Source organism: Helianthus annuus, chromosome 8, assembly GCF_002127325.2.
Source record: "Helianthus annuus cultivar XRQ/B chromosome 8, HanXRQr2.0-SUNRISE, whole genome shotgun sequence".
NCBI classification, from domain to species: Eukaryota; Viridiplantae; Streptophyta; class Magnoliopsida; order Asterales; family Asteraceae; genus Helianthus; species Helianthus annuus.
Window position 1 is genome coordinate 96,998,646 of NC_035440.2, and position 27,707 is coordinate 97,026,352.

At 40.0% G+C, this 27,707-nt stretch overlaps 1 protein-coding gene across 1 annotated transcript; it reads right to left on the reverse strand.

Moving 5' to 3' along the window:
• Positions 1–4,216: 4,216 nt before the first annotated feature.
• On the reverse strand, positions 4,217–5,853 carry LOC110870402. The gene is made up of 2 exons (XM_035976090.1): positions 5,025–5,853; positions 4,217–4,254 (listed from the first exon to the last, which is right to left on the reverse strand). Exons 1-2 carry the CDS (start codon positions 5,851–5,853, stop codon positions 4,217–4,219), a joined length of 867 nt encoding a protein of 288 aa, XP_035831983.1.
• Positions 5,854–27,707: the final 21,854 nt, after the last annotated feature.

Genomic DNA, 27,707 nt, shown 5'->3' on the forward strand with positions numbered 1-27,707 from the left:
GCCAGTATTTGATCATGGTGATTCAGATTCTGAGGGGGAGCAAATCCAGATTTCAAGTCAAACAAATCCAGTCGGTGAACTAGGTGCAAATCAAAATGTCACAAATTTGGAAGGCGAGGTAGATGTTCCAGGCGAAGTGATGCCAAGAACTCTTTCATACCATCCAGAGGAGTTGATTATTGGAGAATTACAATCAGGCGTTCGCACTAGACGTCAAATTGACCAAGGCCTTACTTGTTTTTATTCTACAGTAGCTCCTTTACAAACTGAGTTTTCACTAAGTTGTTTTATTTTGCAGATCGAACCGCGAACATACAAAGAGGCGCTAACTGAAGATTCTTAGGTCAATGCTATGCAAGAAGAGTTTAGTCAATTTGAGAAGTTGGGAGTGTGGAAATTGGTAGACCTGCCTGATGGTCACAGGAAGATTAACACTAAGTGGGTGTTTAAGTGTAAAAGAGACGACAGAGGGGTTATTATTCGTAACAAAGCTCGACTCGTAGTCCAGGGCTTTAGTCAGCAGGAGGATATAGATTTCACCGAAGTGTATGCTCCTGTTGCTAGAATAGAAGCGATTAGAATCTTCCTAGCATTTGCGTCGTGGAAAGGATTTAAAGTTTTTCAGTTAGATGTGAAATCGGCTTTTCTCTACGGGAAGGTAAAAGAGGTGGTATATGTCGGACAGCCATCGGGCTTCACCGACCCGATCCACAAAGACATGGTCTATTTACTGGATAAAGCGCTGTATGGTTTACACCAGGCCCCGAGAGCCTGGTACGAGACATTGTCTCAACACTTGCTAGCCAACAGCTTCATCCGTGGAAAAGTGGATGCCACTCTCTTCACCAAAGAGGTCGACGGACATCTTCTGATAGTTCAGATTTACATAGATGATATCATATTTGGGTCAACAAATGAAGATTTGTGCATAGAGTTTGAAAAAGTTATGAAGCAAAAACTTGAAATGTCATCGATGGGTGAGATGAAATTTTTCTTGGGACTTCAAGTTGATCAACTGCCCGAGGGAATATTCATACATCAGACGAAGTATGTTCATGATATCTTAGAGAAATTTGGGATGTCAGGATCTACTCCAGCTTCCATCCCGTTAGCGACGAACCATGGGATAAACCCTGATCTCACCGGAGAGAAGGTAGATGAAACGATGTATCGTTCCATGATCAGATCGCTGATGTACTTGACTGCTTCAAGACCCGATATCATGTACCCAACCTGCCTCGCAGCTAGGTTTCAGTCAAATCCCAGAGCTTCGCATATGGTGATTGTGAAACGGATATTACGCTACCTGAAAGGCACTCCATCATTGGGGTTGTGGTATCCAAAAACAGGCGATTTCACGCTCGAAGGGTGTTCTGATTCCGATTTCGGATGCTGCAAAGTTAACGCCAAATCAACAACAGCGGGATGTCAGTTTTTCGGACCACGATTGGTCACCTGGCAATGTAAGAAGCAGACCTCTGTAGCTTTATCCACATGTGAAGCCGAGTATGTATCTGCTAGCAGTTGCTGCTCTCAGATCTTGTGGATCCAGCAACAAATGCGTGACTACGGTTTGCAATTTCTTAACACCCCTATCTTTGTTGATAATGAGGCAGCGATAAACATCACAAAAAATCATGTTCATCACGCAAAAACGAAACACATAGAAATTCGTCATCACTTCATTCGCGATTGTTTCGAGAAGAAGTTGATACGAATTGAGAAAATCCACACTGACAAACAAAAAGCTGATTTACATACCAAAGCGTTTGATAAAACTCGTTTTAAATATCTTTTAAAACTAAACGGTATGAAGCTTTTATCGGTGTCGGATGGGATTCTTGGCGTAGATGAAGGTACCACTGTAGATGATGTTGAAACGCAAATTTTTTACTTGTTTTGGTATTTAGGGGGAGTAGGTAGGTTATTTTCAGAAAATACAAAAACAATAAAAAATTCAAAAATCCAAAAACATGTAATATGTTAAAATCCAAAAATAATAGAAAACTGAAAAAGAACTTGTGTAAAAAGGGAAAATGATAGTACATTGGCTAGACAGTTACAGTACGCTAAAGAAATGTAAAGTTTTAAAGCATTAAACAGTCTCGCTAATGATGTGCCGGTAGGTTTTTTACACACTTAGTAGGTTTGTTCGGGATATAAATCTAAAAATCGTCACTTGCTTATTTCGTGGGGAACATCTCTCGGATATATAGGTAACCCCTGAAATATTGTTTGAAAGACTCTATTTCTGACATACTAGGTCTTTGTACGTGATGATATCTGGGGTATTATACCAGTACTTCTGATTTTGCGGAAGCAATAGCCTAGTCCTCGTATAATGCTTTGCATTTGCTTTAATCTTAAAGCTCACCCTCAGCATAAAAAATGTTGAAACATTGCAAAATGCTAATCATGTGCTGTTGAAATAAAAGATCCCCAAAGGGGACCCACCTAAAGTCGAACCATCATCTCTCTGTATGAACGGGAGTTCTAGCCTGAGCTCTCATGGTCTGGCATTCACCCCATTACAGATATCATTAGTGTGCACTCACCTGTAAGACTGAATATAGTGGTTTGGATACGGGAGTATATTCTGAGATGGTACACACGTATAAGCTAAGTCTCTAAAACACTAAATTCGTATCCTGAACAGATTGAAATTTGTGTGAAAATTTAAAGTGGATCAGTATATCGACAATCTAGCGAATTGTTTAATTATGAGTATGTTATCAAGCTTAACGGTGCTAGTAACTTGTCGATAGATGATATGATTCCGTAACACGCTCACCAAAAATATGTTTCTAAATAGTTTACATTTGCTGCATTTCATTTCTGTTAAATTTCCAAAACTCAAAAAGATTTTATAGCTTTCTAGTTTATAATCTTTATCAAAAATCCAAAAAGATTTTTCATTTCTGCTTTATTTTCCGACAAACCAAAGTGGAAAGCTGATCTTCAGATTCGCAGTTTGAAGCAGATGCAAGAAGATTGGAAGATAAGTTTGGAGCTAATCATGATAAAACCTAGAAGATGAAAAGTCAAAACAAGTTCATTCATTTGAAACTTGTAATTTTCAGAAAATGTTTTGAAAAAGTTTGAACAAAAGTAAGTTTTGTTTTTGTGTCAGGTCAACCAAGGTCATTTAGTTGGACTTGGTAGACAAATTAAGTATCCAGGGTCATTAATTTGAATCTGGAGACTTAAGTGGATTTCTTAAAACTGATGAACATCAAAAGAAGTTCAAATATGTGAATAAATTGTAATGTCATATTTTTGAGAAACAGGTAATAGGTTTGAAAGTGTGAAAGCAGTAAAGTATAATCCCCATGGCTAAGTTTATGTAAAGTTTGAGCCAGAATTCAAGTCCCAGCTTATCGAGAGGGGGAGTCTTCGAAAGGGGGAGTCAAAATTCTGGATCAACATTCAAAGGGGAGTTTGAAGATAGAGATTGAAGGATGCTTTACAGTGTCAGGACAAATTGGAAAAGAGAAGAGGTTGATCAAGACCGAAGACAACCAAAGACTCGATCCTAAAGACTTCGTCAACATCCAAGGGGAGTCTGTTGGTGCATAAATGTCTGTTAACTTTGCCTTGTATCGAGTCGTGTGTCTAGATAGGATAAACCAGTGCTCAGCAGGATCAAAATTAGGGTTTGTGTGTGATTGAGCTATTTCGCACGAAATAGGGTTAAGCTATTTCGCACGTAATAGATCAATGTTATTTCGCACGAAATAGCCTGTGCCTATTTCCTACGAAATACCAACACTATAAATAGCTGAGTGGTTAGTTCATTTGTAACGATCTGATTGTAGAGCCGAGGTGCTGCCGATTTGTCAAACGATCTGTAAAAGCTTTGAAATCAATAAAAGGAAGATAATTAGGGAGAATCAAGCTGTAATCACGTCGATATCACTGATTCTGCCTTTGATATTGATGTATAACTCTTCTGATTGACTCGTTCAGGTCACACGACGATCCAACAACAATGACAAACTTGTGTAAGTATGGCTTGCAGACTTGATTCATGAGGTCCATGAATGCTGCAGGTGCATTAGTGAGCCCGAAAGGCATCACTAAAAACTCATAATGGCCATATCTTGTTCTGAATGCTGTCTTAGGTACATCTTCAGTTCAGACCTTGAGTTGATGATATCCAGATCTTAAATCAATCTTCGAGAAGAAGCTTGCTCCTTGAAGTTAGTCGAATAAGTCGTCAATCCTGTGTAATGGATAACGATTCTTGATCGTTACCTTATTTAATTCACGATAATCAATGCATAAATGCATTGATCCATCCTTCTTATTCACAAACAATATAAGAGCTCCCCAAGGTGAAGAGCTGGGTTGTATGAAACCCTTTTCCAGTAAGTCATCCAATTGAGTCCTGAGCTCTTTCATTTCAGTAGGCGCTAGACGATAAGGAGCTCGTGCAATTGGTGCAGATCCTGGCAAAATGTCTATCTTGAATTCAACTTGCCTCTCAGGAGGTAATCCAGGTAACTCATCAGGAAAGACATCAGGGTATTCCGAAATTATTGGAATATCTTCAATCTTGGGTTTTGGATCATCTACTGTCACTTGCGCCATGTAGATGACACATCCGCTCTTCAGACACTTCGATGCCTTAAGAATAGACACATTGTTGGGCAAACCATATTGTGTATCTCCTTGAATAGTGACGGATTCACCAGAAGGGGTTTTGATGTTAACTAGCTTCTTATCGCAGGCAATTTGGGCTTAGTTATGCGACAACTAATCCATGCCTAAAACTACATCAAACCCAGCCAATTTCATTGGCAAGAGGGATAGCGGGATAGGATGATTCTTAATGGATATAAAGCATCCATCAAGAAGAGTTGAAGCAATTTCTAAGGTACCATCTGCTAGCTCTACCTCATATTTTATGTCTAGAGTTTTAATAGCCAGATTCAGTAATTTACTAAACTTATGGTCTACAAAAGACTTATCAGCACCTGAATCAAATAAAACTCTAGCATAAATATCATTAATGAGGAAGGTACCTGTTATAACATTCTCGTCATTCACCGCCTCCCTAGCGTTCATCTGAAAGACCCTTGCATTGGTTTTCTTTGCCTCATCAGGCTTTTTGGAGATTTTAGGGCAATTAGTCTTGATGTGCCCGTTTTCGTTGCAACCGTAGGAGGTCGCATCCTTGATGTTTCGGCACTCTACAGTCTTGTGCCCTTTCTTCTTGCTGATTCCACAAGGTTTAGCTTGTGGATCCTGGTTGCACTTTCCAAGGTGCCTCTTGTTACATGTCTTACATCTGGGCTTGTCACATGACTGCCCTTTCTTGGAACCAGAGTTCCCTTTCTTCTTTTTGTTCGAATGATGGGATTGGTCTTCCTCCCTCTTTCTTTTCCCTTCATCGGTGGTTTTCTTTGCCCTACTCCTTACAACATCGAGAGTAAGTGACAAAGATAGATCTACATCAGATCTATAAGTAGCAGGCTTAGAAGCCTTGACATTTTCTTTAACCTCTGGGGTTAAACCACCGATAAAACGCGCAATGTGTTTGGGTTCTGGGGTGACCAAATACGGCATAAGTCTTGACATTGAGTTAAAACTGGTCACATAAGACCTGCAATCCAAATCCTTCATCACCAGCATGAGGAAGTCAGCCTCTATTCTTTCAACTTCATGTTGAGGACAGTAAGTGTCCTTCACAAGTTCAACAAATTTATCCCATGAAAGGTTATACAGAGTAACCTTTCCAGTGGATTGCACCAAGGCTTTCCACCATGTTAGGGCGTCGCCCTTGAAAGACATAGATACAAACTTGACGATGTCTTCCTTAGCACATCCACTGATGTCAATCACAGTTTCCATTTCATCCAACCACTTCATACAGTTGATTGCTCCCTTTTTCTCCCGTGAAATCTCTCAGTTTACAGGAGACGAAATATTTATAGGTACAACCCTTGATTGCGACTTTCGGTTGCGAATCGACCTTAAACTCAGAATTTTCGGGTTGAACCTGTTTGAACATGTTCTAATAATAATTACTAAGTTATTAGAGTATTAAAATATAATTTATAACCTCTGTATTATTAGTTCTAATCATTATTTATAATTCTGTCCAGTTTGACTTTTTAACTAAACAGTTTGACCCGACAATTAACTAAGCAAACGAAATAATTAGGAGGTGCCTTTTTAAGGGTTAATCACCTACCTAATTATGGTCACATAACCACATTCATTTCGAACAGTGGCTGGACCATTTGAGTTTAAATCGAAGGTCAAAGTCAGATTATGATAACTTTGACTTTTCAGTTTTTTTTAAATCAAAAACTGAACTAAAGAAGGGGGCTAAGACACTTACAAAGGGGTCCTAGCTATCTTTTCTACAAGAACAAGCTCCCTTCTTGGCCAGGAAACTCCATATGAGAGAATAGAGAATGATTCAAGTGAAATGTGCAAATGAACAAGGCAACATAAGTGCCTATTTATACTTGAAGGACTTGAATTCAGATCAATGCAGGTGTTTTGGAAGTGTTTAGGATCACCCCAGGTGTCCTAGTGGTATTACAAATCCGACAACCAGCTCCTGGTATCAGTTTGGATGTGATTATGTAACACCCCAAAAATATAAAACTTTATATTTTATTATAAAGTATTAATTAAACAAGAATCAACTAACTAGGAAATTATAACCCAGTTAGTTACGAGTCTAGAAGTGACTTACAATAAGGTTAAAACACTTACATTCTAAGTTAGATAAAAGTTGAAGGACCGAATTGGTAAAAAACTGAAACATGAATGCTTAAAACAACAATAAACACACCAAACACACACATGTGTGTGTTTGGATCGTATAGAAGAAAGGGGCGACCAGGGGTTTCCTCCAAACCCTAATTTTCACATAAAACTCGCGAATTGAAGCCCTTAATCTGCTCTAAATCAAGTTTCAAACACGAATTAGTGATCACCTCATTGCAGGGATCAAAAGGGATGCAAAATTTTGGTATTTTAATTCATGTTCAATTTTAGGTTAATTGAGAAAATCAAAATTAAGCTTGAATATATGTTGTATAGATGAAGTTAGAAGTAGTATGATGTCTAAGGATGAACCGTAGATGAATTCTTGTTAAAAATCTTGCATGATACTTGTGAAATTGTAATCACCATTTTAGGTGAATAATGAAATTGTAGAAACTAGATAAATACTAGGATTATGATTACTATTCTAGTGAAAACTGAATTTACGTGTTAAATTCAGTATTATTGATGTTGAAAATTTGTGTAAATTGCCTAATTGAAGTGAATGTAGATGGAAATAACATGTCAAGAACCTAGTAATGATTATGTAAAAATCTGACCCGCTAGGTGTTTGTTAAAACGCCTAAGTGAGGAATAAAACGTTAAAGGTCGGACAAAAACGCAGATTTAAATATCATAATGAATTGTCCGTTATTGATTATAAAAGAGTTATAAATTAGTTGCGAATGGAACTCTTTAGGTAAGGAATCCGGATCATCCAGTGGACAAGCCAGAGGCGATACGCGCTTGAAGGGTGCGCTTTAAAGGTACGCGACTTATGGGTTCGTTACATTATGTTTAATTGTTAGTTTTAGCTTGTTATATTGAAATTTGGCAAAAGAGGAAACCCGTTAAGTCATGGAAGTGACGAAGTGCCATAGATAAATAAAACGGGTCAAATCATGTGTTAGAAATAGGGTTTGGAATGTTTTGAAATGGTGGTCTCCACTCGGAATCCAAACGGGTCAAAACAAGTTGAATTGTAAATGTTGAAGTCAATGACCATCACATGTTGATTGGTTATAAACAAAGCGTAAGCCGTGTAGCGGACACGCTAAACTCGTTGCAAAAAATTGAGCCCTTGATATGGGAATTAAAGTTTGGAATTTATGCTTGTCAAATAGTGTTAAAAAGCATGTTTAAATCCTTGAAACAATCATGACGATTATTGCGTAAGCAACCCTCGGGAGGGAAGCGAAACGTCATAGTCGGAAAGCCCGAGATTGGGTAAATTGGTCGTAGACTTGAGATGACAATAAAACAAGTTGTTAAACTTGTAGACAAACGGGTCGAATAAACAAGGAGCCGAATTATGGGCCAATTGTTCTTAAAACGAAATTTTATGAGAATTGTGTCGATAAACGCGTCCGTAATTAAATTACGGTCGCGTAGGAAAAAAATCGGCTAAAACGGACGCTCGAGTCAAAAGTTATGATAGTTTAAAGTTCTATATGTGAAAATGTGATGCTGGGCTGATATATAGCTCCATCAAACAAAGTTTCTGTCAAAAATACATGGTGGCGCTACGCCACGGCGAAACACATTCACCGTCGCGCGACGCGACGGCGGTGGCGGGCCGCGACGCGACGGCTTGGCCAGCCTCCGTCGCGCGACGCGACCACCCCAGATTCATGGAATTCTTGTTGTTTCTCATTGTTTAATCATTAAACTTGTTTATACTTGATGTTAAAGTGTCAAAACCAAACTTTTACATGGTTTTGACCGTAGGTGAAGATGGGCATAATCCGGATGGCGATCAAGCGACTCTCAAGAACCGAACGCACTAAACAAAGCTTCCGCATTTGATCTATTTTGTTTTAGTAATATGTAAACACTTGAAATCATATTTTGAAAGTTTATCTAGTAGGATGATGACTTGAATATTACAATCAAGTATGATCTTAAAACTAAGAAAGTTTTTGTAAACTCGAATTTTAGTACTAAATGCGTGTTATATATTATTATTTCGGTCATTTTAAGATGGGTCTTACAAGTTGGTAATCAGAGCTCAAGGTTGTCAATAAAGTGTGTTCGGTTCAAGCTTGATCAAACATCTGGTAAGAGTTAACTGTTTTAAGTAGACTTAGTAAATATAGAAATGAAACATGAACTGACATGCACGAAAAGAGTGTGTTAACACACTCAAACACGGGATGTGCATTAAACAAGAACGGTTAGAGCAAGTTACGGACTTGATTAAACTGAAGCAAGTAAATCATGTGTTATAAATGAAATGTTTAATGGTTAATGTAAACATTTCAGTATTAAAGATAACGGATGGAGGTAACGACGATGTGGTGCCAAGAGTCACTGAGCAAATGAGAGAAGTGATTGTCGAGGAAGTTGGAAAGGCAATCGAAAATAGTTTGTCCGGTTTCATCGATAACATCCAAAACACGGTACTATCGGTAGTGGATGAGAGAATCAAGAAATTGGAAGATAATGCCAATTTAGCGAAGGAAAAGTCTAGAGGACGAAAGCCTTGTTCATATAAAGAGTTCATGGCGTGTAAAATGCCAGTTTATAACGGGGAGGCTGACCGAATAGTATGCCAACGATGGCTAAGCGACATCGAGGGAGTGTTTGAAAGGACCCATTGTGATACAGATGACTACGTTGCCTATGGTACGGGTTAATTAAGGGGTCAAGCGAAAGACTGGTGGGATAACAAGAAGAAAGAAATTGGAAGTGATGCGGCTAAGGCTATGCCATGGGATGAATTTAAGACGCCGTTTCTTAAACATCATAGTCCCAAAGCGGTCATTAACCGAATCAAAGAAGAGTTCATGCAGCTTAGGCACAAGGGTGAGTCCATAGACAAAATCACGGGAATGTTTATGGATAAGATGAAGTTTTGTGATGAGTTGGTGACAAATGAAGAACAGAAGATATATTACTACTACAACATGTTGAGCGTCGAGTACAGGGAGTTTATGATTCCTTCAAAATATGAAACCCTTACCGAGCTCATAAATGTTGCTCGGGAACGGGAAATTGAACTGAAAAAGCAAGTCGAACGGGGCGAACAAAGGGCACATGATGTTAATCCAAGCCCTACTAAGAAAGCACGGAGGAATGAAACAACAAAGAAATCGGATACAAAAGGCGGGTCGCCAAGTTGCAAAATCTGCGGAAAGGGTCATAAGGGCGAGTGTCGCTTCAAGGATAAACCTTACCCCATATGTCGGAAAACGAGGCATATGGCTTCATCATGCCCGGAAAAAGTGACGGTTTTCTACAATTGCTATCGACCGGGTCACAAGAAGTCGGAATGCCCTGACCTAGTGGGAAAGAAAGACGGGCAAGACACGAAAGGTGAAGCCCCGAAGGCAAAGACTAGATCTTTTCACCTGACTTCCGCAGAATCAAAAGTAGAACCCAAAGTGGTTTCAGGTATATTTGCTGTAAACTTGATTCCTGCATGTGTATTATTCGATACGGGTGCGAATAAATCCTTTATTTCATATGGGTTTATTCGACATCCTTCATTTGTTCTAACAAAATTACCTATGCCTTTAGAAGTAGAGATAGGTATTAACAAGAGTTTTATTGTTTGTGATGTTTGTCAGAATTGTAAATTGAGCATCGATGACGAAGAGTACACAATAGAGTTGATCCCGATGTTGATGGGAGAATTTCAAGTGATCGTGGGTATGGATTGGTTGTCCAGATACCACGAGAAGGTGGCATGCTTCCGGAAGGAGATAAAACTGACGTCTACTAGTGGAAAGCACGTTACCATATACGGTGAAAAAGGGGGTAACCCGGTGGTATGTACAATGCTAGAGGCTCATAGACTTATGAAACATGGATGCAAAGCATATATAGTATACGCAAGTGAGTCGGAGAAAGAATCCCCAAAAATCAGAGACGTACCAGTGGTACGTGATTATGAAGATGTGTTCCCGGAAGATTTACCAGGAATACCACCAGAACGGGAGGTAGAATTCGGAATCGAATTGATTCCGGGTGCAAAACCTGTGGCTAAAGCACCGTATCGACTCGCGTCGTCGGAGCTACAAGAATTGATGTCTCAGATCCAAGAACTGCCCGACAAAGGGTTTATCCAACCGAGTGTATCCCCATGGGGCGCACCAGTACTATTCGTGAAAAAGAAGGACGGCAGTATGCGCATGTGTATCGACTACCGAGAGTTAAACAAACTCACGGTGAAAAATCGATACCCACTTCTAAGAATTGAGGACTTGTTTGACCAGCTACAAGGAGCGAGTTGGTTCTCAAAGATTGATCTCAGATCGGGTTACCACCAGTTGAAAGTCAAGGAGGAAGATGTACCAAAGACGACCTTTCGTACGCGGTACGGGCATTATGAGTTCCTCGTAATGCCCTTTGGGTTGACCAATGCACCCGCGGCTTTCATGGACCTCATGAACCGGGTTTGCAAACCTATGCTGGATAGATCGGTAATCGTATTTATCGATGACATATTAGTATATTCGAAGAATGAAGCTGAGCATCTGTATCATTTGCAAGAAGTGTTAGAGACACTCAGACGAGAAAAGCTGTATGCAAAATTCTCAAAGTGCGCTTTCTGGTTACGAGAGGTGCAGTTTCTCGGGCATATCATTAGTGCCGACGGGGTACTAGTGGATCCGTCAAAAGTAGAAGCCGTGTCAACATGGAACACTCCAAAGAATCCCTCAGAAATCCGAAGCTTTTTAGGGCTCGCGGGATATTATCGGAGATTCATACAAGATTTCTCCAAAATTGCCTTACCATTGACCAAATTGACTCGCAAGGAGGAAATATTTGTATGGGGCATCGAATAAGAGAAAGCCTTCCAAACACTCAAAGAAAAGTTAACTCACGCTCCGGTGTTAACGTTACCGAAAGGAGTTGACGAGATGGTGTTTATTCGGATGCGTCACATTCGGGGCTCGGATGTGTTTTAATGCAACGAGGCAAGGTCATAGCCTATGCTTCGAGGCAACTGAAGATCCATGAAAAGAAGTACCCGACTCATGACCTAGAGCTGGCAGCAGTGGTATTTGCCTTAAAATATGGAGGCATTACTTATATGGGGTAAAATGTACTATCTTTACTGACCATAAAAGTTTGAAATATTTCTTCGATCAGAAGGAATTAAACATGAGGCAGAGGCTATGGTTGGAAACGGTCAAGGACTACGATTGTGAAATACACTACCCCCCGGGAAGGCCAATGTAGTGGTGGATGCGTTGAGCCAAAAGGCAGACTATGCCCCAATACGGGTACAGTCAATGCAGCTTATTGTGACCTCGGGCTTACTAGAACGAATCCGAGATGCACAAGTTAAAGCAGCGAAGGTGGAAAATTGGAAAAAGGAAAGAATTGTTGGCCAATTTAAGGATCTCGAGGAAGGCAACCAAGGTTTGAAAACACGTTTCAATAGAATTTGGGTTCCTAACACATGTGGAGTTAAAAAGTTTCTACTTGATGAAGCTCACAAATCCCGTTATTCAATTCATCTGGGAGCGACCAAGATGTATAACGACTTGAAACAAAACTATTGGTGGCCCGGAATGAAAAGAGATGTAGTAAAATATGTGGAGAAATGCTTGACATATCTACAAGTCAAGGCAGAGCACCAAAAACCATACGGTAACTCCAATCGTTGGAAATTTCGGTTTGGGAAATGGGAACACATTACAATGGACCTGTTAACCAAACTACCAAGGACGAACCGCGGATTTGATGCAATATGGGTAGTTGTTGATAGACAGACAAAGAGTGCCCACTTTATCCTGATACGTGAGACTTACACGTCAGAAAAGATGTCGGAGGTTTACACTAATGAGATAGTGGCACGCCACGGAGTACCGGTATCCATCGTGTCCGATAGGGATACCCGATTCACTTCAAATTTTTGGCGAGATTTCCAAGAGCAAATGGGAACAAAATTGTTCCTTAGCACTACGTACCATCGACGGATGGACAGAGTGAAAGAACAATACAAACGTTGTAAGACATGCTACAGGCATGTATTATTGACTTCCGAGGTAGTTGGGATGTTTATCTACCATTAGTCGAATTTTCATATAATAACAGCTACCATGCTAGTATCGGGATGGCAACGTATGAAATGCTTTACGGTAGGAAATGTCGGACCCCAGTGTGTTGGGGTGAGGTGGGTCCACGTGAACTCGCCCATAAAGACATAGTTCGAGCCACTAATGAAAAGATTGATGTGGTTCGGGCACACTTGAAAGCGGCTCAAGATAGACAAAAGTCGTATGGGGACAAAAGGAGGAGACCGATCGACAAGGTCATGCTTAAGGTATCCCCATGGAAGGGGGTTATCTGGTTTAGAAAGAGAGGAAAATTAAGCCCAAGATTTATTGGGCCGTTTACAATTGTCGAACGAGTAGGAAAGGTAGCATACCGCCTTGAACTACTGGAGGAATTAAGCAGAATTCATATCACATTTCATGTGTCACATCTTCAGAAATGTCTAGCGGACGAAACAACTTATATCCACTATGATGACATCGAGGTGGATGATAGCCTTAACTATGTATTGAAGCCCATTGCGATTTTGGATCGTAAGGTGAAAATATTAAGGAACAAAGAGATCAATCAAGTAAAGGTTAAATGGGAACACAAGAAGGGTTCAGGTACCACATGGGAATCCGAAGAGGAGATGCAACGACTCTACCCTACATTATTTGGTACGTAATTCGGTTTCGGGGACGAAACCCTTTTTAAGGGGGGTGGACTTGTAACACCCCAAAAATATAAAACTTTATATTTTTTTATAACGTATTAATTAAACAAGAATCAACTAACTAGGAAATTATAACCCAGTTAGTTACGAGTCTAGAAGTGACTTACAATAAGGTTAAAACACTTACATTCTAAGTTAGATAAAAGTTGAAGGACCGAATTGGTAAAAAACTGAAACATGAATGCTTAAAACAACAATTAACACACCAAACACACACATGTGTGTGTGTTTTGATCGTACAGAAGAAAGGGGCGACCAGGGGTTTCCTCCAAACCCTAATTTTCACATAAAACTCGCGAATTGAAGCCCTTAATCTGCTCTAAATCAAATTTCAAACACGAATTAGTGATCACCTCGTTGCAGGGATCAAAAGGTATGCAAAATTTTGGTATTTTGATTCATGTTCAATTTTAGGTTAATTGAGAAAATCAAAATTAAGCTTGAATATATATTGTACAGGTGAAATTAGATGTAGTATGATGTCTAGGGATGAACCCTAGATGAATTCTTGTTAAAAATCTTGCATGATACTTGTGAAATTGTAATCACCATTTTAGGTGATTAATGAAATTGTAGAAACTAGATAAATACTAAGATTATGATTACTATTCTAGTGAAAACTGAATTTATGTGTTAAATTCAGTATTATTGATGTTGAAAATTTGTGTAAATTGCCTAATTGAAGTGAATGTAGATGGAGATAACATGTCAAGAACCTAGTAATGATTATGTAAAATCTGACCCGCTAGGTGTTTGTTAAAACGCCTAAGTGAGGAATACAACGTTAAAGGTCGGACAAAAACGCTGATTTAAATATCATAATGAATTGTCCGTTATTAATTATAAAAGAGTTCTAAATTAGTTGCGAATGGAACTCTTTAGGTAAGGAATCCGGATCATCCAGCGGACAAGCCGGAGGCGATACGCGCTTGAAGGGTGCGCTTTAAAGGTACGCGATTTATGGGTTCGTTACTTTATGTTTAATTGTTAGTTTTAGCTTGTTAAATTGAAATTTGGCAAAAGAGGAAACCCGTTAAGTCACGGAAGTGACGAAGTGCCATAGATAAATAAAACGGGTCAAATCATGTGTTAGAAATAGAGTTTGGAATGTTTTGAAATGGTGGTCTCCACTCGGCTTCCAAACGGGTCAAAACAAGTTGAATTGAAAATGTCGAAGTCAATGACCATCACATGTTGATTGGTTATAAACAAAGCGTAAGCCGTGTAGCGGACACGCTAAATTCGTTGTAAAAAAAATGAGCCCTTGATATGGGAATTAAAGTTTGGAATTTATGCTTGTCAAATAGTGTTAAAAAACATGTTTAAATCCTTGAAACAATCATGACGATTATTGCGTAAGCAACCCTCGGGAGGGAAGCGAAACGTCATAGTCGGAAAACCCGAGATTGGGTAAATTGGTCGTAGACATGAGATGACAATAAAACAAGTTGTTAAACTTGTAGACAAACGAGTCGAATAAACAAGGAGCCGAATTATAGGACAATTGTTCTTGAAACGAAATTTTATGAGAATTGTGTCGATAAACGCGTCCGTAATTAAATTACGGTCGCGTAGGAAAAAGAATCGGCTAAAACGGACGCCCGAGTCAAAAGTTATGATAGTTTAAAGTTCTATATGTGAAAATGTGATGTTGGGCTGATATACAACTCCAGCAAACAAACCTTCTGTCAAAAATACATGGTGGCGCTACGCCACGGTTAAACACATTCACCGTCGCGCGACGCGATGGCGGTGGCGGGCCGCAACGGCTTGGCCAGCCTCCGTCGCGCGACGCGATCACCCCAGATTCGTGGAATTCTTGTTGTTTCTCATTGTTTAATCATTAAACTTCTTTATACTTGATGTTAAAGTGTCAAAACTAATCTTTTACATGGTTTTGACCGTAGGTGAAGATGGACATAATCCGGATGGCGATCAAGCGACTCTCAAGAACCGAACGCACTAAATAAAGCTTCCGCATTTGATCTATTTTGTTTTAGTAATATGTAAACACTTGAAATCGTGTTTTGAAAGTTTATCTAGTAGGATGATGACTTGAATATTACGATCAAGTATGATCTTAAAACTAAGAAAGTTTTTGTAAACTCGAATTTTAGTACTAAATGCGTGTTATATATTATTATTTCGGTCATTTTAAGATGGGTCTTACAGTTTAAGTCAGTTCTGTGCTGAAACCTGCAGCTGGCAACATTTTTCTGCGCTGGGCAGTCTGTCGCGGGCCGCGTAGGACTTAAGGGGAGTCTACGCGGGCCACGACAAGGTAACTTTATTTAACTTCATTTCTGGCATAAGAGGCCCTTATAGTTAGTTTGTAGAGGATCATAGGAGTATAACCAAACTCCGTTAGGCCCGGTTTCGTTAAACGATCACCGTAAACATAAGTTTCTAAACATTGACACTTTTAGCCCGAGTTCTTGAAAACTTGCATAACGATCTCGAAACCACGTGAAACTGATATCACTTATTCTTGAGAGTATATTTGAATATTGCGAAGCCTCTGGTTCGTTAAAAGGTCACTCAGAGGTAAGAATTAACATGTTGACACGTTTAATCCCTGTAGTTTATAATATTTCGATTATTTTCATAAACGGCTTCTTATATCCAAATTATTACTCGTTTAAGAATATATTCTTCGTGTATGGTCATTCAGAGGCACAAGTTTGGCATGTTGACACTTTTAGTCCCTTTGGTTTCATATTTTCATCGTTTGTCAACTTTAGTCCTTCAAACTCAATCTTTCACATATTTAGAGTTTAGGACACGTGTCTTTACATAATTGGACACGTTTTTACGTGGTGTTACACCTTAATCCTCAAATGCCGCAACAACGACCTCGTCAAGCGAGTCTTCACCATCATCCCTGCAGCAACCTTCAGAAAAATGTCCTCACAGCTTGAAAACTCCATTGGTGATGTCTCATGGCTGTTACGTGTCTCAGCTCCGAAAAATTCGACCGATGAGTACCTCACAGCTTGAAAACTCCATTGGTGAAAACTCAATTATGCTTAATTTGGGAACAGATTGCAATTTTTCTTAGATCTGAAATCAATTTGGGGATTAGGGTTCAAATGCATGTGTTAGATCTAAAATCAATTTAATGAAAGTGATTTGCGGTTGTGGTGAGGTGGTGCATAGGTGGTGAAGATGAAGGAAGGTAATGAGAGAAAACATACAGAGGGAAAGTGGTTTGTGTGTGTAGGTGTATTTATTTACTTTTTTTTATAATAATAATATATTACAGGGGTATTTTAGTCTTTTAATGAAAAACTTACAAAAAAATTAAACAGAGTTAGAAATTTGGACTCAAAAGGTTAAGAAAAGTGGCTATAGGGACTCAGTGCGTTAAACATTTTGATTTTGGACTCAACTGGTTAAAACACCTAAAACACAGGGACTCAAAAAGTAATTTACCCAAATCTAAATTGTCTAATTAGTATGCTACATCATTCCAAACCACCATCATTTCAAACTTCATTTTTCCCACAACACTAAACCATTTCAAACTTCCACATCATCACCTACTTTTCATTTTATTTAAACTATTTATAATGTATATATTCCATTTGTAAATCAATAAATAATAATCGTATTCTTTTATGTTAGAGTTAAATACTATTTTAGTCCATGTGGTTTGGGTCAGTTTGCCAGTTTAGTCCAAAGGTTTCATTTTTCACCTATGTGTCCAAAAAGGTTTCACCGTTGCCATTTTAGTCCACTGGGTTAACTTCATCCATTATTTCTGTTAACGAGAGGGCAATTCGGTCATTTTAGATGGCCGGATTACCTTTCAAGTTAACATAATTACATATAAAATGACCGAATTACCCTTGTCATTAACAGAAAAAATGGATGAAGTTAACCCAATGGACTAAAATGGCAACGGTGAAACCCTTTTGGACCTACAGGCGAAAAATGAAACATTTGGACTAAACTAGCAAAATGGCCCAAACCACAGGGACTAAAATAACATTTAATTCTTATGTTAATAGAATATATTTTTCATTTATATATTTTATAGCAATAATTATTTATTAAATTTAAATATTTGTTAATAAAAATGTTTATATTATTTGTTTATTATTTTCAGATGGTTACTGTTCTAACGACTATTGTTTCCAAACGGTTATTGTTCCAACAGCTCTTTTTTTTCAAATGGTTATTGTTCTAGTTACTTTTTTTCCAACAGCTCGTTTCAAGCGGCTTTTTCCCGTCCCTATAAATATAACATCTTTTCTCCATATTTGCACATCTCACTTCACAATTCACTGCAAATCATAAACTAATTCGAAGATACGGGTGGCGGTTATAATCAAGTGGTGCAGCCGGACCATCGAACATCAGACGATCGTCTCGTCGACGTTCTAACACTGCTCCGTCAAACCCTACACTGGTGGCTGTCTACCATCCAAGGCCTAGGCGATCACTCCGTTTAAATCCTCATCTCGCAAACCTTTCATTTCACATGCGGTAGTCTACCCTCCTCGCCTTCAAACCCACCACCTCAGGAAGAGTCTGAGTCTGATGATCCAAATCCTCCGACAGATGAGGAGTTAAACTTGGTGTATGACTACATTATGGCTCAACTTCAATTTGATCGTCTACGACTTGGGGGAGTCAAACAAACTTCAACACAAACTCTTCACCCACAAACCTCCGCCCAAACAAGTCGTACCTAGCTGGGCTGAAGGGTACGAAACTGGCCCAGGTGAGGAATTCCTGTCACCGGTGGACGATGAACCATACCCTTCATCTCCTTACTTCAGACGTTGTCGGCAAGATGTGAGGTCTGACGGTCGTTATATCAATCGCGGCGTGTCATCTCCAAAGTCCAACCTAGTTGTTTGGGAATGGATGTTGTCACACCCCAACCGATGGCGGAATCATCGGGATGTGGCATGATGCGAATAGGTTGCTCGAGAGAATCTATAATGACTAATTATGACAATATTTAATAAGGTTCAATTTCCCTTACAATCAAACAAATATTCTCACAAAAATCGAAACGAGTTTCAGTAGTTTCTCAAGCAACAAAACAAGTCGTAACAAAACTTGCAATTAAATTTAGGCGGGTTTTTGGGAATCTAAACCATTTCCAGCAGTAATCCATCAGCCTGTCACATACGTTAAAATAAAAGTCAATACAATAATGTAAAGGTGAGCATACAAGTTTAGCATAAGTATAGTAATAAAGCGTATACGCATAACCAGCATGTAACACGTAGAGAGATGAATCAAGTAAGCTATCGACAATGATATAAGCTAACCAACATGACTGCGTGGTATGGTATGCACGATACGTGTTCACCGTAGTGAGCACGCACGTAAGGTTAGTAAGAAATCCTTACAACCCCTGAGTAATCAGGTGCTGAGTCCAAACTATTTTACTATCGTTGCTAAGGGTGGTAGGGCAAGTTGATGTGTGTAAAATGCAACATATAAATTACATCAAATGAGGAATAAAACTAACCCTTTTTAGTACTAATGTTGGAAAAAGTGTACTTTTGTCTTCCTTTTGTATTTTCAGGATTAAATGAGCGTAAATGAACAAAAAGAACAAATATGCAGCAAAATCTAACATAAATACAAGAAAAGGAACAAACGTAGCATGCCCGACCCCTCGACAGCATCTTCCCAAGCAAAAACAAGAAAATAGAAGGCTGGCCACGGCCCCGTGCCCAGCGGACACAGGGGCGTGGCCAGGTGTCTGCAGAAAGGACAAAGCAATAGAAGCTTCTATTCCCGACATGGGGGCGTTCCCAGCTCAACAAGGGTCGTGGTCAACGCTAAGATTCGCAGAATCCAAGCAAATCGTGATAGTACAGATACGCTTCTGCACACGGGGCTGTGTCCAGCGGACACGGGGGAGTGTGGAGCTAATGCAGACAAATTGCAATTAATGAAGAAAGAGAATAAGGATGGACACGGGGCCATGTCAGGGATTCTGTGCAGGCTATAAATAGAGGTGTTTGCTTCACTTCAAAGGCATCCCTTGGCAAGCCACTTCTCTCCCACTTCACCCACACTCCACCACCACTACAACCCACATCCACCACCATCATCCATCATCCATCATAGAGTGTGTGTAGTAGTCTCGAGATCCAAGATTGATAGTAAGAGTTCTTGACAATCAAAGGCCATGTTTGCCTAAGTCTCTTACATCACTTGGTGAAGACAAGCATTTAGTGTAATACTTTTGATTTTTAATCTTTTCGCACTTTTTATTTGGTTTTGTATTAATGACTTTAATAACTAGTTTCTTATGTTGAAGGTGAAACTTCCTTATCATTTGTCCGTGGTGTCTTGGCGTTATTTTACTGTCTATATAAAATAAAAGATTTACACCATTCATATCTCTATGGTCTATATAGAGATATGTTGGCTACCTGGTCGGGGGTTAAGGGAATGGTTTGGTAAGGTTCTTGCCTTGTTCAGTGTATAGATCCTGCAAGGACCTGGGTCAAGCTTACTAGGACCTCCTTCAATATCCACTAGTATTGGATGGCGGGGGTGCGAATGGCTTGATCCCCTCATATGTAAACTACTATTAATACATTAATCCGGCTACTTGGGATTGTATCCCTGCTGACTCAAACCACTTAGCCGAGGGTAACGTCACCTTCAAAAGAGGGGCCTACCACATTACGCATTAATAACTTAATTAATTATCTTTCAATATTCCGACCCTTTAGGATTGTATCCTTGCTGCCTCAAACTACTGGGTTGAGGGTAACGTCATCTTCAAAAGAGGGTCCTACTACTATAACTAAGATAATCTCTTAAAAAGTGCAAAAGTGCGGAAATCATCAAAGGCTACACTAAAGGCGAGTCGGATCCAAGTGATTCATCTTTTCTATCTGTTTTTATTTTTATTTTTATTTTTCAGCATTTTGTCTTTATTTTCATGTTTAAAACTTTTTCTCAAACTTTTGATTTGATTAGAATTTGAGGATAAACCGGTACTAAAAGCTCTTGTGTCCTTGGACGACCTCGGTATCTTACCAACGCTATACTACGCTCACGATGAGTGCACTTGCCCATATGTGTGTTTAGTGTTAGTAAAATATCGTGTTTTATAAATTTAAAACTTGACTAAAGTGTTAAAATGTCACACCCCGATTTCCACGTGTCTCACCGGTGGGCCCGGTGGGGGATTACCGTGACGTAGTTGGCAACAATATAGTCAAACCACACAATTATATGAATGCATAGCGGAAGCATAAAGATAATTATAATTCAACTATTGATTGTAATATCGAATGTATCACAAATAGTCGAATGGTATCCACAGGGGGGATCAAAATAATAAAAATTATTGTTCAACAGACAAGGCATTAAAAGCATGCGAGACTCTTTAAGATGCTAAGGAGCTATAGCCAGCCGATTACGTTTGGTACCTGCAATTAATCTTTTTGGGAAAATACGTCAGTTTACACTGGTAAATACATTCAACCGACGCTTTTGTAAAATGTTTATTAAAATTGATTTGAATGCACAAGGCACAAACTCTTTTATAACTTGGGATAATTTATAATTAAATCTTGTAAAGAATTACATGCTTGCTATGCGTTCGGTCGCCCGGGTCGTGCCGGGTTAAAGTTTAATAGACACACCACATAGCGTAAAACCGAGGTGGGTAAACCAACGGCTACACCTTTAATTAGTATAGACACAATGCCGGGTGTACGCCTACACCCGGATGTCGAGGTCGTGGCCATTTCGTAAAATGATGCCAAGGATATCCGGGACATGGTCATTAAGCCCCCAAAGGCGTTAAGCCAACAAAACAAGTTTTTAAACGTGTCACATTGATAATACCCAACTACAAATGAGTTGGGGTCAATTGCCCGACCAAGCGGTATTTTAGATACCGTATCCCAAGCCCGTATAACGGAAAATAAGTTAAAAGTATTTACCTTTGCAAGTATAGTCCTTAATTGATTAGATCACAGATATCTTTTACTGGGCTCCTATTCTGGAACGAAGGTTTTTAAAATAACCTATTAGAATCCTAACGGGTCTTTATATTAGCCGTAGCCTAGACCAGTCAGTTTCAAAGGATAGATACGGTTTAATCGCATGAAAGGCGAAAACCGAGAATGGAATGTGGTTCTGACCCAACAAGTTTGAAGGCTTGTTTTATATGGGTTTAATATTCACATTCTGGATTTTGGGGTCAAAACAATATGGTTTGGCCCGTATCGGCTAATTTATGTAAACTAGTTACATAAGCCGAACCGTGCGCGCAAAAGGCGCAACGGGTAACCGTAAGAGTCCTACACTGTTTTCCTAGGTCAATATACTTTAAAGAGGTTGTGGTATCAGTAGGATACCTTCCATAATGCCCGTAACGAGTTTAAGTTGATATTATGCCCCATAGGGGCATTTAGGTCTTTTTAAAGATTAAAAAGGAGGTTTTTAGAGTTCTACAGGAAATCTGAGTTTCCCGAACAGTTTATAAAGTCTAAAATACTTTATTTATTATTTAAAATCAGTAGCAACTGGAATCGGGTCAAAAGACCTTATAGAACTCAAGTTATGGCCGAAAAGGGCATATTCGGTATTTACCGAACCGTAGCCATAACCGCAGGTTATGAGCAGGTTAAAAATAATTAAAAATCTTTAATAATCCCAAAATATTATTTTACAACAGTGAGAAAAAGGTTTGGTGTCGAAATCTGGGTTTAGATAGGCGTTATGCTAATTGCGCTATTAAATTTCTAAAGTTCCGTAATTTGCGCTATTTACAATAACTCTTATTCTGGACCTCGGATTGACATGAAATTTTAGGGACATGTTTAGAAATCAGTAACTAAGGTTATGATTCCTTCACATGTCCGAAATTCTCGTTTTAATTTAAAAAGGGCGTTACGGTCAACTTTTAAGCAATTAACGGAAACGCGTAAAAGACTCGGACAAACGACGAACCGGTCACAGAGGGTGATACCATCATGTAACCTGGTCCTAAGAGAGTCCTAAGGCATATCTACATTGCACTAAAATGGGTCAGAACTGAAGTCAAAGCAAAAGTCAAACTTTTGCGACTTTCGGCTCCGAACCGGGTCAATATAGCAAATGGCCGGATCAAACAAGCTTAGACGTGTTAATATACTTATTATCATGTTTTATGAGTGTTCAAACAGGTTGCATACCCTCTACATTACAGATTATATGTAAAATCGCAAAATAGCTTTCTGTTGACTTTTTCTAAGCATGTTTGACTCGTTATTTGAACTAGTTAGAGTGGTGATCAGGGGGAACCCTTTTAAGGGTTTATTACCCACATAGATACCAACTTATAACTACTTTCAATTTGAGATATGACTGAGCCATTGCAAACTAATCTCGAAGTCAAACCGTAATTACGACGGTTTGATTTCTAGCTAAATAACTAAGCTAAATTCAATTTAGAAAGGACTTGAATACTTACTGAAGTCCTAAGCTTGATTAGAGAACACTTGAGAGGAATGTTGAGCTCCATAAATGATCAATGAAGGCAGAACAAGGTGTGAGGAAAACTTGGTGCACAATGAGGCCTTTTATAGGCACTTTGATCCATTGTGATCATGACAACAAGGCCTAAAATGGGTTCTAGATGATCAACAACTGTCCTAAAGTGTTAGGAGATGATTAGGGGTCGCCCATATCTCTTGGAAGATCTTAACATTAATGATTTACCGTTTACAACAGCCAACAGCCAACTTTCTGTCGCTGGGCATCGCTTACGGACCGTATGGCATGGGCCTTGCGGTCCGTAAGCCTGTAGCGGGAAATGTTTTACCCTTTCACCCCCTTACGGTCCGTAAGGCATGACCCTTACGGTCCGTAAACGCTTAGCAGAGGCAAAAAAAAATTCAACCTTTCAAGGTTTGAATGGTCAACTTGTTATACATGATTTTGAATCCGGAATAAGTCAGATGGAGGTCCTTTTTATCCCATGCTTGCACCAGTTATGTCTACTCCATCATGTATTATTCATTGGGGCAAGTATGGGGGTCATGAGCAATTATTTAGATTGTATTATTATCTTTAAGATCCAATATTAGCAACTTGGACACTTTTGATTACTAGTAATTACCGGATTAAGATATATATTAGATGCTTATTAATTTTGCTTAGGGTCTTGGGATTCATAATGTTGAAGTCGCTCAGAGGTATAGAATTAACATGTCGACACATTCGAAAATCCTACCACATATCCTAATTAAATCCGGGTTTTATATTATTTTTGTCGTATTCGACACGTGTCATTTATTTATTGGGCACAAAAATTCGAGGTGTTACATCCTCACCCCCTTAAAATAAATCTTGGCCCGAGATTTACTCAAACAAATAAGGGTATTTCTCTTTCATCGTGGATTCAACTTCCCACGTGAATTCGGGACCTCTCCGGGCATCCCATTTAACCTTAACTATAGGTACATGCTTTCTTCGAAGCTTTTTCACCTGTCGGTCTTCAATCGACAAAGGCTTCTCCACAAACTTCAAGCTCTCGTCTATATGCACATCTGTATGAGGTATCACCAATGATTCATCAGCGAAGCACTTCTTAAGATTGCAGATGTGGAACACATTGTGAATTCCATTGAGCTCTTCTGGTAAGTTCAACTTATAGGCAACTGACCCGACCCGCTCGATAACCTCAAAAGGTCCTAAGTATCTCGGGCTTAGTTTGCCTTTCTTACCAAAACGCATCACCCCCTTCCAGGGTGATACTTTAAGTAACACTTTTTCACCTACTTCGAAGTGAAAATCTTTACGGTTTGGATCCGCGTAACTCTTCTGCCTATCTCGGGCAGCTTTGAGACGGTCTCGAATCTGGACAATCTTGTCCGTTGTTTCGAAGACTATCTCTAGTCCTGATAATTGGACCTCTCCAACTTCCGCCCAACAAACAGGCGATCTACACTTCCTACCGTATAATGCCTCGAAAGGCGCAGCCGTTATGCTGGTATGGTAGCTATTGTTGTAGGAGAATTCGATTAGTGGTAGGTTCTTATCCCAACTACCACCCAAATCGATAGCACATGCACGCAGCATGTCTTCTAACGTTTGAATAGTACGCTCACTCTGACCGTCTGTCTGAGGATGGTAAGCCGTACTAAAATTCAAGCGTGTGCCCAAAGATTGCTGGAAGCTTTTCCAGAAATGAGACGTGTATCTAGTATCTCTGTCTGAGATAATGGACACAGGTATGCCATGTAGGGCTACAATCTTATCAACGTATAACTGGGCTAAAGTGTCGGAGCTATAAGTCTCCTTGATGGGTAAGAAATGAGCTGAGTTAGTCAGTCTATCGACTATAACCCATATCGTGTCATTTCCTTTCCTCGTCTTGGGTAATTTGGTAATAAAATCCATAGTTACACATTCCCACTTCCATTCAGGAAGTTCAGGCTGTTGTAGCAAGCCAGATGGCTTTTGATGCTCAGCCTTGACTTGCGCACAAGTTAAGCATTTGGCTACATAAGCGGCTACAGACTTTTTCAAGCCTATCCACCAATAATTTTCCTTTAGATCCTGATACATTTTATCTGCTCCAGGATGGACAGAATATTTGGAACTATGGGCCTCCAGGAGGATAACATCTCGTAGTCCTCCATAAATTGGAACCCATATTCGCCCATTTAATCGCAAAATTCCATCTTTGTGAAGAGTTAACTGCTCCTCAGTCACTCCCAGCTTCTCCTTAGGATAGTTAGCTTCCAACACAGCTTCTCTCTGTGCAGCTAACACCCTTTCAATCAGATTATTCTTTACTTCAATGCTCTTAGCATTGATTCAGATGGGTTTCACCCTTTCTTTTCTACTCAGGGCATCAGCGACTACATTCGCCTTGCCGGGATGATATCTGATTTCACAAACATAATCATTTAAGGTTTCCATCCAACGGCGTTGCCTCATGTTTAATTCCTTCTGATTAAACAGATGTTGAAGGCTCTTGTGATCTGAATAGATCACAAACTTGATTCCGTACAGATAATGCCTCCACAGTTTTAGTGCGAACACAACGGCACCCAACTCCAAGTCATGGGTGGTGTAATTCTTTTCGTGCACCTTTAACTGTCTCGAAGCATAGGCAATAACCTTGCCTTTTTGCATAAGCACACACCCCATGCCAGTGTGTGACGCGTCGCAGTAAACTACGAACTCCTCGGTACCTTCCGGTAGTGTCAGCACAGGAGCGTTGCACAGCCTTTGCTTCAGAATATCAAAGGATTCTTGCTGCTTAGGGCCCCAAACAAATTTTATCTTCTTCTTGGTTAGAGAAGTTAAGGGTGCAGCAATCCTTGAGAAATTTTCAATGAATCGCCTGTAGTATCCTGCTAACCACAGGAAACTACGAATTTCTGTAGGCGTCTTTGGCTCTTGCCAATTCATGACAGCCTCTACTTTAGCGGGATCCACCTGGATACCACGCTCGCTGACAACATGTCCTAGAAATTGGACTGCTCGTAGCCAGAATTCGCACTTGGAGAATTTGGCATAGAGTTTCTCATGATGTAGCAGCTTGAGAATACAGCGAAGGTGTTTCTCATGGTCAGCTTTGTTCTTCGAGTATATAAGAATATCGTCGATGAAAACGATGACAAATTTGTCCAAGTACGGCTTGCAGACGCGATTCATGAGATCCATGAACGTAGCCGGTGCATTTGTGAGCCCAAAAGGCATGACTAGGAACTCGTAGTGACCGTAACGAGTCCTAAATGCTGTTTTATGTACGTCGTCATCTCTGACTTTCAGTTGATGGTAGCCTGACCTCAAGTCGATCTTTGAGAAATAACTTGCCCCTTGTAACTGATCGAACAAATCGTCGATCCTCGGCAAGGGATATCTATTCTTTATCGTGACCTTATTAAGTTCGCGATAATCGATGCACAGACGCATCGATCCGTCCTTCTTCTTAACAAACAGGACAGGTGCTCCCCAGGGAGATGAACTAGGTTTGATGAATCCTTTCGCTAACAGTTCATCCAGCTGGGTCCTCAACTCCTTCATTTCGGATGGTGCTAGCCTGTAAGGTGCTCTTGCAATAGGAGCCGCTCCAGGGATGATATCGATCCTGAATTCCACTTGCCTATCTGGCGGCAAACCAGGCAGATCTTCGGGGAAAACTTCTGGATACTCCGAAATGACGGGAATGTCTTCTATCTTCGGTTTGGGCTCTTCAATAATCACCTGTGCCATGTAGATGACACAGCCTCTTTTTAAACATCTTGAAGCCTTCAGCATAGTTACGTTCTCGGGCAATCCATACTGCGTATCTCCTCGAATGGTAAGCGATTCACCAGTCGGAGTCTTTAGCACTATATGTTTTCTGTTGCAGATGATCTGGGCCAGGTTATGGGATAACCAGTCCATACCCAGAACTATGTCAAAACCAGCCAGTTTAAAGGGAAGTAGAGATAGAGGAAAAGAGTGGTTCTTAATGGATATCACACATCCATCTAGTATAGTGGAGACGGTTTCTACTGTGCCATCTGCTAGCTCTACCTCGTAATTCACATTTAAGGTTTTGACAGGCATATTCAGCAATTTGCAAAATTTTTGGTCTACGAAGGACTTATCAGCGCCTGAATCAAAAAGTACTCTTGCAAAGATATTATTTACGAGAAAAGTACCTGTGATTACGTTATCGTCTTGCAAAGCTTCCTTCACATCCATCTTGAAGACTCTTGCATTGTTCTTTTTGGCTTCTTCAGGCTTCTTGGCGTATTTGGGGCAGTTGCTTTTAATGTGCCCCTTCTCATTGCAGTTATAGCAGGTTGCATCTTTTATCTTCTTGCAGTCCACAGTCTTGTGGTCCTTGGACTTGCACAGCCCACAAGTATACGACTTCAACTGGGACTGTGAGTTTGACCCGAGCCTACACTTCCCAAAGTGATACTTCTGGCAGTTTTTGCACTTGTGCTTCTCTCCAGATTGTTGCCCATCTTTCCTCGACTCTGTCCCTCTCTTGCCGTCACCGTTCCCACGGTGTTTCTTGCCCGACCTTCGTGAGGTATCGTCCTCACGCTTCCTCTTCTCGGCCTCTTTGTTCCTCAGCGACCGTTGTCGGACCGCATCCAGGGTGAGGGACAAGGATAAGTCGGTCACAGATCTGAAGGTCGTTGGCCGAGAGGCCTTCACGTTTGCCTTAATCTCGGGGGCTAACCCACCGATGAAACGAGCGATTCTCTTT

Coding starts and splice junctions, on each gene's coding strand:
- LOC110870402 (XM_035976090.1), bottom strand. CDS start 5,853: ATGGAAACTGTGATTGACATCAGTGGATGTGCTAAGGAAGACATCGTC. Junction 4,255..5,024: donor TGACGAGAATGTTATAACAG/GTACCTTCCTCA, acceptor GAATTAAATAAG/GTAACGATCAAGAATCGTTA.